We start from the raw sequence: 14,034 nt of genomic DNA, 5'->3' as shown, positions 1-14,034 counted from the left end.
GTGCCTCACACCTGTAGTCCCAGTTACATGGGAACCTGAGGCAGGAGGATCGCTTGAGCCCAGGAGTTTGAGGCTACAGAGAGCTATGATCTCATCATTGTACTCCAGCCTGGGTGACAGAGCAAGACCCTATCTCAAAAAACAAAAAAAAATTCTCTATAAGTCCTGGTTCTGTCCTTGGCTGATGAAATGTACTCACCGACCACCAGTTCACGAACATCCTTCCAATGGAGCTCGCTCCCCTTCTCATGGATAATGGTCACTGTGATCCTTCGCTGGATGCCCTAGGTAATGAAGCAGGGTTGCAATTTAGCTGGAGCAATCTATTATCTCCTCTCGTCTATTGTTTTCTGGGCTGTATGGCATGGCATGGGGGATGAGCAGGAAGGAGAGGCGTGGAAAGAGGGAAAATGCTATCCACATTGTTATTCAAAAAAAAGGGAGATGTGTCAGGGACTAAGGAATAGTCAGGTCTGATATGGTTTTCTTTTCTTTTTTTAAACATTCTTTTTCTCTATGGTTTTAAGAATAAAACCATAATCTGTCACAGGAGATTATGTGGCTGCATCCCAGCCCCTTGCGTAGTAAGTATTCAACCATGCCCTGATTGTATGTCCCAAGTGTATGGCATCCCTAGTTCCTATGCCCACTTGGGTCTTAAGTACTTTTGAACACTGACTGAACCTACTCTTGATTTACCAAAAGGGGACCTATATTTCATAACCAGACTTTTAGTCCACTGAAACCTTCATCCTCTACCCCTATTAAGAACTTTTGGTGTGAAAGCACAGAGCTTCCAAACATCCTGAAAAGTATTAAAAGTGACGTAGGAGCTACACAAATTAGAGTAATTAAATGAAATAAAATATTTTTCAAAATAGCTATTCTAAATACATATAAAAGCAAGGGTAAATATAAGCCAAGGTCTGAGGAAGAAATATCAAAAAACAGACATAGAAAAAAAAAATGACAACAGGATAATGCCCCGCCCGCCCTTTGAAATAGAGATGAAAACAGAGAAAAAGAAAGAGTTCCATCTCTTATTCTAAACTCTTTTCAGTGTTCCCTCTGAGGCCTATTTTGGTCCCTCATTAGTACCTGATGAAGCAAAAATGTCCCCTGGCAAGGCAAGCCTGCTGTATGGTCAACCACAGCTGGGATATACCTATAAAATCAGAAACGCAAAAGAAACAACTAAGTGCTACTTCATCTGCAAGGGTTCGCCCCTGGTGGTCTTTGTTTTGATAAATTCTGATCCCATGTCTTTCTCACCCATTCTGGCATTTAATCATACAGTCATTTGCATTTACTAATCCTTTCCACACATCTGTGTCTCAATCCTCTCTAGACTTGAGTACTCAAAGGACAGTAATATCTTTTGGTTGCATTCAGCCCCTTGATATTAAGTATTCAATAAATAATGTAGAAGTGCAATGGCAATTGACAGGAGATAAGAAACACAGATAATTTCAGACTATAGTTTTTTAAGATTCAGAAAGCAATAATTCAGTAGAAACAATTACTGTAACTACCTCTCCCTCATAATGCAACTTGTAGTCACATTATAGGTCTATGAAAAGTCAAATTCCTCAAAGCACTGTCACTACTGACAACTACATATAAGATTGACAGAATCACACTTAACACAGTATCCTACAAGTAGTAGGAACTTAGTGTTTCCTGATGATGACCATGATGGTGGTTCTCAGAATTACATATAGGAGAACATTAGGATAACATTTACCCCTACCCTTTACATTACCTGATACAGCCCCTTGCCTCTGTCCTAAGAGTAAGATCTCTTTCATTTGTGTTTTTCCAAAAGCATTTTAGAGATGATTATATACAACAATTACATTAATCACTTACTCTCAGCTCATCGAGAGAGAGAAAGCTGATGGTATCATTTTGATCTAGGACAGTGGTTCTCAACTAAGGATTCTCCCTCTGCGGGATATTTGGCAATGTCTGAAGACATTTTTGGTTGTCACAAATAGAGTGGAGCTGCTACTGGCATCTTATGGATAGGGGCCAGGGATGCTGCAAAATATTCTAAATGCACAGGACAGCCCCTCACAACACAGATTTATCCAGCCCCAAATAGTGCTGAGGTTGAGAAACCCTGGTCTAGGAAAAGATTCTGCCCTTCTATGTCCTCCTTGACATTAGTAATGTTAAGTCTTTACCATATTCTATGCAATATGCTCCTTTTGCTTTACTACTGATAAAACCCACTATGATAAAACCCTTATAACAAGGTACCGCCAGGCGCAGTGGTTCACGCCTGTAATCCCAGCACGTTGGGAGGCCGAGGCGGGCGGATTACCTGAGGTAGGGAGTTCGAGACCAGCCTGGCCAACATGGTGAAACCCTGCCTTTACTAAAAATGCAAAAATTAGCTGGGTGTGGTGGCACGCACCTGTAATCCCAGCTACCCAGGAGGCTGAGGCAGGAGAATCGCTTGAACCTGGGAGGCAGAGGTTGCAGTGAGCCGAGATCGCGCCATTGCACTCCAGCCTGGGCAACAGAGCAAGCCTCTATCTCAAAAAAAAAAAAAAAAACCCAAAAAACAACAAGATTTGCTGTCTCCATGATTTTGCTGTTGCTAACAAGAAGGTAAATTATTATGCTGAACAGTCAGTTCTTTGACAAACATCTGATTCAAATACCAAGACCACCAAAAATCAATTCACAACTGGAATTCGGCCAGGTGTGGTGGCTCATGCCTATAGTCTCAGCATTATAGGGAGACCTATAATGCTGGGAGGCCAAGGCAGGAGGACTGCTTGAGGCCAGAAGTGGTCAAGACTAACCTGGTCAACATAACAAGACTGCATCTCTATTAAAACAAAAACAAAAACAAAACTACCCCTGGAATTTGACAGTGACAATGATTCATGAACCCAAATACAAGAACATTCAAAATTGCATTTCCTAATTTGAAACATTTTGCCTTATTTAAAAAATTATTAAGTTGGACTTACTCTCCTGTAGGCTCCAGTTCACTGATCTCAAACCAAACCAGGAGGTCATACTTGCTCATGCTCTGGCCAAGGCTGGTTTTGCTCATCGTGTTTAACTTGGTGGCTGGAACTTTTAAAAGTTTTTAGAGTATGTCAAAATCTGGTCCAAGACTACTCAGCAAAAGTATAAGCTTCTCTAATGTCAGTCTTTAAAGACATACTTGGGAAAGGCAGCAAGAGTCAGAGGAAAGATTGCAATGCAAAAGACCCAGAGAAACACCAATATAAACTTTGTAAGTTATTAGTTATCTCAAAATTCAGAGAACAAGGAAAATGAAGAAATCAGTATTTTTTTTCTCAACAAACTGTCTCTAATGATGCGAAAACAGCTTTTGTGCAGAATAAATGTACTCATGAAACCTTCCAATTCCAGAATCTCAAATTGTGTGGCATGCAGAGCATGGGACTAACATGGGAGAGACGGTCGGGCGCGGTGGCTCAAGCCTGTAATCCCAGCACTTTGGGAGGCCGAGACGGGCGGATCACGAGGTCAGGAGATCAAGACTATCCTGGCTAACACGGTGAAACCCCGTCTCTACTAAAAAATACAAAAAAAACTAGCCAGGCGAGGTGGTGGGCGCCTGTAGTTCCAGCTACTCGAGAGGCTGAGGCAGGAGAATGGTGTAAACCCGGGAGGCAGAGCTTGCAGTGAGCTGAGATCCGGCCATTACACTCCAGCCTGGGCGACAGAGCGAGACTCTGTCTCAAAAAACAAAAAAAACAAAAAAAAACATGGGAGAGACAACGCTTGGAAAGCCACACATGTCACAGGGGCTCAATCAAAGCTGGTGTCCTGGAGAAAAGACCCATCCTCCACCCCAGTGGTTCCCAAACCTCCCTGCACATAGGACCACCTGGGGACCTTAAATTCCAGGACACACCCCAGATCAATAAAATCACAATCTCTAAGGGAAGGACACAGTTCTTCCTCCATGAGGGGTAAAGTTTCCCAGCTGATACCAACGTGAGGACAAAGTTGGGTACCACGGGTCTCATTTATAAACACTGGATTCTGTATATGATCTTATGTTACACATTTTCTTCAGATTTAAATTCCATATTCTTTTTTTTCTTTTTTACGGCGTGATCTCGGCTTACTGCAACCTCTGCCCCCGGGCTCAAACCATCCTCCCACATCAGCCTCCTGAGTAGCTGAGACCAAAGGCGTGCACTACCGCGCCCGGCTAATTTTTATATTTTTTTGTAGAGATGGGGTTTCGCCATGTTGCCCAGGCTGGTCTCTAACTCCTGAGCTCAAGCAATCTGTCTGACTCAGCCTCCCAAAGTGCTGGGATTACAGGTGCGAGCCACCACACCCGGCCAGATTTAAACTCCATATTCTTAACTGTACTGATGCTATGTGACTTTAGTTAAGCTGCTTAACCTCTGGGAGTCTGTCTCCTCATTTACAAACTGTAGATCCTAATATTTAGCCTACTATCTTGAAAAGCGATCATGAAGATCCACTAACATAATGTATAAAAAGGGGCTTTATGAATCATTTAGCACTATTCACATGTGTACCCTATCACCAGTATTCAGCCCAGCTGAGTTTCACATGAGTTGGTGATGCTAGTCAGAAAGAAAATAGGGTAAGTGATCCTGGCAGTCATCTAAGGGGTCAGAAAGCAAAACCAGAAGTATTCTAACAAACTACCTACTAGTAAAATCTTCAAAATTAAAAATACTATTGCAAAGAATCCATAAAAACAAATGCAAGGGCCTCCCCCACTGCGACGGTGATGTGAAACAGACACATATAGAGAAAGTGCTTCCCAAATCTCTAGGAAGAAAATGTGATACGACCTTGAAAATGTGCTGAGCTCTACATTCAGCTCAAGTTGCAAACGGAAATGTCAGTGTTTCATTTGCAGAGAGCCAGGCTTCAGGACAAGCGCCTGAGGTTGGTTCTACATCTAAGGTGGAGCTAATTCAGCTACTAACCATCTCGTTTGGGTACCCTCTCGCTCTGGCAGCTGGGAACTGGCAGAAAGAGAAAAGGCGGCAATGGGTCAGCCTCATCCTGGAAGGTGGCAATAGCGGAGGATGCAAGCACACTGGCGTGCTCAGAAAATGTGTCCAACACATGCACATTCACATAGCCAGACACGAGAAACCGAATCAGCTCAATCTTTCTCTCATGGTCTGAAGGCAGATGAAGATGGGGAATACATTGGGTGGAGAGTGACCACAGGGTGGGGTGGGAATTTGGTGAATGGGCAATGAGGAAAAAGGACAGAAATAAAGAAAAATCAAAACAAGATCACTGAACATGCAGAATAAATTTACTACGCAAAGAAATGCCTAGTCCCCTGACAGTTATGGGAAGTTACATACAAAGCAGAAAGATTTAGGAACAGAGTGATTATCAAAATCTGCAAATAGAAGACCACAGAGTTGGTAGATAAGGCCCCCTATTGTTTCTTACTTCTTGTCTTATTTTATTATTTTATTTTATATTGTTTTGAGATGGAGTTTCGCTCCTGTTGCCCAGGCTGGAGTACAAAGGTGCAATCTCCGCTCACTGCAACTTCCACCTCCCTGGTTCAAGCGATTCTCCTACCTCAGCCTCCCAAGTAGCTGGGATTACAGGCGTGTGCCACCATGCCCGGCTAATTTTGTATTTTTAGTAGAGACGAGAGTTTCACCATGTTGGTCAGGCTGTTCTCGAACTCCTGACCTCAGGTGATCCACCTGCCTCGGCCTCCCAAAGCGCTGGGATTACAGGTGTAAGCCACCGGGCCTGGCCTTTACTTCTTATTTTAAATCAGGAACTAGGAATTCTAGTTCCTACTAGATATATACAAGAGGAGCAGGAATACATGTGGATACATAGAAGGATAGAAATTCCAACATGACTTCTATTTGAAAAGTCATTCAGAATAAGAGATGTATTCACACAGAGATTATCATGCAAAAAGCAGAGTGAGTGCTCACCTGGCTTGGACAGAGGCATGGGTGGAGGGAAGAATCGGCGGCATGGCTGAGGCGGACTGCAAAGAAAGGAAGACAAAGATCAAGACTACAAGGAGTTATTTATTTTAGAAATTCTCCCCTTTGTGCTGGACTGCAAATTGAATTTCCTTCTCTTTAGGCATTTCACAACTAGGAGTGAGAATGTATGTAAAAGTTCTGTGACAGTACAGAAGGAAAACAATGTTTTATGTATAGCTTCTAAAAGCAGGGAAAAAGAGAGAAACTGTTTGACTTCCACATGCCTATCTCAAGACATTCCATTTGCAGATTTGAGGTTCTGGATTCCAAGTTGGAGTTTTCCAACATTAACGTAAACAGAACCGGCACACAGATATTAAGATTAACGTAATTATTATTCTTCTTGCTGGTCACTACCATCGCTTTATACTTCTCTTTGTGTGAATGTATTTAAAAGAAAAAAAACTTTTTGTAATAACTATTTGCAGTGTAGAAATCAATAAACCCCGTTTTTTCAAGAGAAAGAAAAAGACTACAGAGCTGGATGTTGATATCAACAGCATGTTTTAATTCCCTTTAAGAGAGCAGACTTTTGCATTTTCAACTCTGGCATAATACCAGATAATAGAGATAATCCTAGATAGTGAAATAGGCTAAATCTCATTTTAAAAATGTCTCCTTCTAAGTCTTAGCTAATAAATGAAATAAGAAAATTCTTCTGCCAACACCAACACTCTGCCATCACCAGAAAGGCCCACTGTTGCCTTCCTCAGCAGTTTTGATGACTGTACTTAGAGCTTCTATTCTATAAAAGCCAAAGCATTAGAACATTTTTTTTGAGATTTGAGTCTTGCTGCTTAGGTAGTGGCTGATTCAGTTTACCATAGCTCATTCCTGGTTTTCACGCTTTATTTCTCCGCTCTCTTTCCTCTGGAGTAGGCTGGGACTACAGGTGCCACCACGCCTCTCGCTATTTTTATTTTAGAGACGGGGTTTCACCAGAGTTAGCTAGGGATGGTCTCTGAGCCTCCTGACTCAGATCCTCTGCCTCGGCCTCCAAAGTGCTGGGATTACAGGCTTGAGCCTCACCGCGCCCCGCCGAACATTTTTGAGACAGAGTCTTGCTCTGTCGCCCCAGGCTGAGCACAGTGGCTGTGCCATCTCAGCTCACTGCAAGCTCTGCCTCCCTGGGTTCGCACCATTCTCCTGCCTCAGCCTCCCTCGAGTGGCTGCAGCTGGGACTACAGGCCCCACCACACCGCTAATTTTTGTATTTTTGGTAGAGATGGGGTTTCACCGTGTTAGGATGAGTCTCGGATCTCTCCGGGACCTCGGGTGATCCGCCTGCCTCAGCCTCCCAAAGTGCTGGGATTACAGGCTTGAGCCACCATGCCCGGCCAGGAACAATTTTCAACAATTTTCATGTTATATTCCTATCACCTCAAATTTCTACCATATTCAAAGTCTCTTCCTACAAAAAGATGGTATTTGAGATCACCCGGTCAAAATTTAATTTGTTCTATCTAAAATCAGCGACTAGGTGACTATAAGATGATGGTGAAGTTTCTAAATCCCTCAAAAGATTTCTTCCTTTCCAGCAATCGAGAAACTAAAAATCAAAACAATACCATCAAAAATGTTTGCTTATTTGGTCCAAACCTGTTAAGCTCCTGTCCTTGCAGATGAAGCGGGTGCTGCTGATAATGCCCAAAGACTTCAAATACAATAGGCTTGGTTTTGATGTAATCCACAAACGATTCAGTGATCTCCACGGCAATCTACAGCCAAGCAAGATTAGGAAAAGATTACAAGAAAACACAGATTTCTGCTTCAATCAGAACTTTAGGTATTTTGATTTTGTTTGTTTGTTTGTTTTTGAGACAAGGTCTTGCTCTGTAGTGCACGAACAAGGCTCATGCAGCCTCACCCTCCCAGGCTCAAGCAATCTTCCTGCCACAGGCTCCGGAGTAGCTAGGACTACAGGCATGCACCACCATGCTTGGCTAATTTAAAACAATTTTTTGTAGAGACAGCATCTCACTATGTTTCCCAGACCGGTCTTTAACTCATGCACTGAACTGATCCTTCTGCCTCAGCTCCCAAAGTGCTGGATTACAGGCATGAGCCACTATGCCTGGCCCAACTTTACTACTGCTGAGTGTCCAGAATCTGCTAGGCCTCTTGCAACAAAAAACAGGGAATCCCCTATGTTGTTTTTAATTCTAAAGTAATTTTTCCAAGTTTCAGGTATTCAAGATCTTCCATAATTTGCCTCAACTGATCTTGGCCCCTGTTCCCCTTCCTATGCTTACCATTCTGGCTCACTCACTCATCTGCTGCTCCTTTCACCTGCTCTCTCTTCTGCTGTGCCGAGGACTGGCCCAGGCTGCAACCCTGCCTGGAAGGCACTTCCATACATCCATGCATGTATTGACTATGGCCTATGTGCCAGGCACAATGCCAAGTTTGACACACCTTTTCTTGCTTATACTACATCCTTCAGGGAGCTTCCTATCCCCTTTCTCCCCCAACTATCCTCCCCAACAAAAAGTAACTATTTTAAGTTAGTTTTCCATTCATATAAATAACTTTCCCTTTCTCTACTCCCACTGCATTTAGTGAATATTTTCTCATGTTCATCTTTGCATGACTGGTGTTTATGTATGCATTTTATTTCCCCTATCGTAATTCAAAGCTCACTGGGAGCATCTGAGATTCATCCGCATTCCCCAGTTGTCAGGCACAATCCTTGTGCAAAGCAGCTGATCAAAGTTTATCAGATACATGCTTGCTTATATTTATATGAACATGAAAAAGAAGATAGCATATTTTGTGTTTGCTTTTTCCATCTTTGAAGTTCTCCTTTCCTCTCTTACTTTAGAGAGCAGACATGGTTAGCAAGAGAATGAGAGACAGTTTCACGTAGTAGTGAAGATCCTGAATGCCAGAGCTACATTTCTCTGAGCTTAAGTCCTATCTCTGCCTCTTGTAACACTGATACGTAACTTTATTTTTATTACTACTTTTTTTTTTTTTTTTGAGATGGAGTCTTGCTTTGTTGCCCAGGTTGGAGTGCAGTGGCGCAATCTCGACTCACTGCAACCTCCCCCTCCTGGGTTCAAGCAATTCTTGTGCCTCAGATGGGATTTCACCATGTTGGCCAGGTTGGTCACAAACTCCTGACCTCAAGTGATCCACCTGCCTCCCTCCCAGAGTGCTGGGATTACAGGTGTGAGCCACTGTGCCTGGTCTGATGAGCGACTTTAATTGCTCTATGCTTCAGTCATCTCAGCTAACACAGGGATTATCTTAATCTATGGTATAAAGGGAAAGACTAAATTACACAAAAACTCTCAGAACAGTGACTAACACGAAATAAACTCTCAGTGAATGTTAGCTATTGTGATGAGGATAATGACTCTGGAACATAGCTTGAGTGAAATTTCATGTAAGAGAGGGAAGGATCTGTTTTCTTACTTCACATAAGAATACAGTTGTAAAGGGCATTAATGTGTTAATTATACTATCAGTTGCAAGGAAAACAGACTCTAAATCTTAATTTAGCTACAGAAGGTATTTGATAATTTTTATGTTATTTGCAATTGAGCAACATAAGTATCTTAGGGTTTAAAGGACAATGCATTCACTTTAACAAAACTCTTATTAAGCATGCTTATTTTTCTAGGACAGAAACACTAAAACAACTCATTGCATTCAAACTGATGGAAGATATTATTGGCAGACCAACCCACATTCCACTCACTAGGCCCATTGTAATACAGACAAGAAGGCTTGCTGCTCAGGCCACTGTGGATGACCTCACCACTCTAGTCACGCCCTCTATTGTCTACTCCCCCCACTGCACAGCCAGTGACTTGTACGTCTTCTTATCACCCTTCCTCCGCTAAGAAAACCAAGGTACCAGAAAAACATACGTTTGGCAAAAAGGTCTGGCCACTTACATTCTGCACATGATAAAAGCCCAGGGGACTTCCTCTGCCATTGTTTTTGAGAGGCTCCGTGGAGAATGCTTCATCATGGCGATGCAGAAAGCTTCATAAAAAAATAAAAAGACTCATGAACACTGTATTAAATGGTTTTATCAGAATCTGTTTCAAGAGCCCAATGTGGATCCTATAGAAAGAAGCATTCCGCTTAAGCAGATTCTTTAAGTTATTTACATTCCCTTGTCAAGAACCTTTTCCGTATCGCACAGAGGGTATTTTAGATTTTATTTCAAAAATGACTGAAAAATTAACTGATCCTATTTTAGACTTTATTTCAAAAATGACTGAAAAATTAACCGACCCTGATCACTTAGTAAATGGATGTATGTGCAAGAATGCTTTAGAGAGAGTGAAGAAGTGAATTCAATTAACTCCTCTTCCTTTGTAAAAGCTTTTTACTAAAAATAAAAACAATGTCAATTTTGTACAGAAAAAAATTAGCAGACTCAAGCTTCCACAGTTAGTGCGAAAGCCTGTGGCTGGCATAGTTACCTAAGAGTGTTGTGGATTCAAATGTCACCTCTTCCAGGCAGTCTTTCCTGACTTACCCTGACAGTTCTGTGTTCCCACATTACTAGTAATGTTTTTTTCCTTAATAGCAATGATTTCACTGTAATAATATATTTATATGCCTCTCCCCCCACCAGACAGCAAGTGTTTTCCCACAGGTCTCGACACACAGAAGACACTCTGGAAAAATTTGTTGAACCAGTGGGCTATATTTAGTTATCTTCACAGATAGTGAGATGCTATTTTTTTCTCTTTCTCTCACTATTATTAGTCTGAAATAAAAATAACTGCACAGTTAAAGTGGACCCAATACAAAGATTTACTGCCAGATAGAAAAATCCATCAGAAGGACACCCCTTCCATCAAGAAAAAATGGAGAAAAAGAAAATATTTTCAGTTCGGGGGAGAGACCAGTAGTATGAACTTGTTGTCTTCCAAATTAGTTCACCAGTCTGAGAACACTGGCATGTTTGTGCCAAGTGCTCCAAATCCCTGATTCCTGTATTGCTGGCACTGCAGCATTCTTGGGGTTCCCTGGTGAAAGGTGAACTCATTCACAGTGCTCTGCAGCCATACCTTCCCGGCACAGGCCAGAGGAGCCACTGTAAAAACACGGATGCCTTTGAGGCTGCTTTCAACACAAGCAACATGCCCTTTCCCCCAGAGCTAACACCAGGTGGAGATGCTGCTCTTTTTAGGAGATTGCAGGACAAAGGTCAACTCACTATTGTCACTTGAGACATCAGTTAATCAAATAGATGTTTTCCATGAAAAACATGCCTGATTAGAATAGCAACAGTTCCAAAAAACAGATTCATCTGGTCAATACTACCCTGCCTTCAGTTTGAGGGTATGAGTGAAAACACATTAAATAGGTGAAATCAATTCTCGATGGGTAATATTTCAACAATTGTGAGTTGTAGCAAATAATATTAGTGGCCTACTATATAGTAATCACATTTAATTCAGATCACATTTAACTCAATTTTCTGTGATAAAACCTGTACAAAAGCTTTATAAACTGCACTACGACCGATGGGAAGGCCAAGGCACACTCTGAGGGGAGAGGGATGGCAGAACCCAAAGCAGCCTCTTGGTGGCACCAGTAGCAAACTGAGGGCTGTAGGTACGGAGGGGTCAGACTTCAGTCTCTTGTACTGTGGCCCTTCCCAAGTACTGAAAAGACACATTGAAGTTTGGAGGTATTAAAACTGAAGATTCACAAAAAAGTGTTTTCCTGGGGCAGTCTTGAGAAGAAAGCACCTAGAGCACAGGGTCTGAGAGGGCCGCGGGAAACAGCAAGTCCTATGTGGATGACAAATGACAAGTGTCACATCTTCTCCACATACTAGCTTTTTTCAGTTGATGTAGAATTTATCCTTCTTTACATTGTTTAAATTTTCCTTTTCCCGAGTATTAAACAGGCATAATTGGTGGCCAGATAAGCCACTGCTTTCAGATTTACTAATAAGACATTTCAACATGAAGAGAACTAGAAAGACTCATCAACAGGCTTATGTGATCAGACCCTACATTCCTGGTAAAGGGGGACCGCTCACAGCAGAGCCCTGCAGCAGGGTGCGCGGCATGCTCCTCCTGCCAGGGAACCCTGTTGCATTCCAGGACAGGTTTCTGGTTCTCACTCCCATAGGAGTGATGAAAGCATTTTCCTTCAGAGACTGGTTAGTCTTTGTCTCAAGAGTGTTAATCCCTCACACACGTAAAGCACTCTACAGTGCACAAGAGATGTCACCTCGGTTAGCAGCTAGCTAGGAGGCAGAGCAAAGGGGCAGCTTACTTGAACTGACAGAAGATATCTGCATACTCTGGGAGGATTCCACTGGCCTGCAACACTGTTACTCGGAAAGTGAAGGCACTGCCCAGTTTCAGGTGGTTGCCAATCTCTTCAGAAAACCCTTCCATTACCATCTTACCATCCAGCAAAGTGCTTGACTTCAAATCTAAAGAGGGTCAAATGAAGACACAGATGGTTCAAATAATGCAAAGAGGAGGGAGTTGGGCATTCTTTCCATTCCTAGTTGACGAAGGCCACTACGTCCCTTGATAACGGTCAATATTTTCCCTTTGTCGAAAATGTCCCCAAGCATAGTAAACTCTGTCTACATACCCAAGTCATTCATCCGATTGATTTCTTCTGGAGGAGTGATGACCTCAGAACTCTGACCCTGTCCTTCCACAATCCTCAACTCCTCCAAGGACAGACCAGAACGAGTCATTGCAACAGACGAAAAGTCACTCTGAAAAAAAGGCAGGGGCAGGTACATGGTAAAGTAGTATAAAAACATATTTTTCTCCAGTTGCCTTACTTCTGTTTATCTGCCCAACAAATAATAGTGACTGGAAAATTATATGGACCAAGGGCTGTCTGAGGAAAGGCAATGAATAAAATATGAATGTTGAGTCTATACACCTTTACCTTCATAATTGTTAGACATGTCCCATATTCTATTGAACTACTCTGTGACAACCAGCGCCCTATGTTTTTCAGTTTCACAGGAGAACTGGTCTCCAACGCTGAACATTCTTTTTCTTTCCACAAGGTTTTCCTTCTTCCTGACAGGTTCTCACCTGATTAAAGTATTCATTATCAAAAGATATTTTAGCCGTTCCTGACTGTCGAATTCCAGAGCCATAATCAGGAGCTTCTTCATCCGCTAAAGCAGAAAAAAAATAATTAGGAAGAATTGAGTGAGACTACACAGCGGGAGGAAGGGAAAAGGCTCTTGCTGGATTATAAACTCAAGTCCTTTGGCATAAGAGAATGATACCAAAGTAGTAACACGGCATGGGCTGCTTCGCACTCTATTCATGTAGATTGATCACCTTCTTCAGCTCAAATGAGACTAGTCAATAAAGAAATGAGACTAGTCAATAAAGAATTGGTTTTAGACTGGGCGTGGTGGCTCACGCCTGTAATCTCAGCACTTTGGGGGACTGAGGCAGGCAGATCACGAGATCAGGAGTTTGAGACCAGCCTGACCAATATGGTGAAACCCTGTCTCTACTAAAAATACAAAAATTAGCCGGGCGTGCTGGCACACGTCTGTAATCCCAGCTACTCAGGAGGCTGAGGCAGGAGAAACCCTTGAACCTGGGAGGCGGAGGTTGCAATGAGCCGAGATCGCGCCACTGCACTTCAGCCTGGGTGATAGAGTGAGACTCCGTCTCAAAAAAAAAAAGATTCTGTTTTATTCTTGAGATTGTCCAAATGTCACACCTAGAAATACTGACTGTCTCCATGCTGGCAAGATAATAGTCAATAATACCCAACAAGTATTTCAAAATATTATATTGTACGTGTGGAGGAGACTTCCATATACTCAATACTGGTGATTGTGTCACAAGTTTCCATGGGGGAAAGGCTGAAAGGTCACTGGACACAGCACAGCATTTGGCAATTAAGACAGAAAGATTACAGAAAATGACCACATTCTTTCCTCAGAACATAGGCTGGATCATGGAAAAATGGAAAATACCAAAATCTTTTTTTTTTTCAATTGTTTTTTAAGAGATGGCGTCTCACTATGTTGCGCCAGTTG

At 42.3% G+C, this 14,034-nt stretch overlaps 1 protein-coding gene across 8 annotated transcripts in view; it reads right to left on the bottom strand.

Moving 5' to 3' along the window:
- KIF1B (kinesin family member 1B) overlaps window positions 1–14,034 on the bottom strand; it is a 175,154-nt gene that overhangs the window by 35,756 nt on the left and 125,364 nt on the right. For all 8 annotated transcript variants that reach the window (XM_021941628.2, XM_021941811.2, XM_021941579.2 and 5 more), the window contains 9 exons: window positions 13,064–13,149; window positions 12,603–12,732; window positions 12,273–12,435; window positions 9,920–10,010; window positions 7,617–7,735; window positions 5,961–6,016; window positions 2,985–3,093; window positions 1,099–1,165; window positions 200–284 (listed from right to left, as the gene is read on the bottom strand). In XM_021941628.2, the coding sequence (XP_021797320.1) occupies window positions 200–284; window positions 1,099–1,165; window positions 2,985–3,093; window positions 5,961–6,016; window positions 7,617–7,735; window positions 9,920–10,010; window positions 12,273–12,435; window positions 12,603–12,732; window positions 13,064–13,149 (906 nt within the window). The remainder of the gene's footprint in view (window positions 1–199; window positions 285–1,098; window positions 1,166–2,984; window positions 3,094–5,960; window positions 6,017–7,616; window positions 7,736–9,919; window positions 10,011–12,272; window positions 12,436–12,602; window positions 12,733–13,063; window positions 13,150–14,034) is intronic.

The sequence above is a fragment of the Papio anubis genome, chromosome 1 (genome assembly GCF_008728515.1).
Source record: "Papio anubis isolate 15944 chromosome 1, Panubis1.0, whole genome shotgun sequence".
NCBI lineage: Eukaryota > Metazoa > Chordata > Mammalia > Primates > Cercopithecidae > Papio > Papio anubis.
The sequence above is the reverse complement of the archived record's forward strand: the minus strand, read 5'-3'. Positions and strand labels throughout refer to the sequence as shown.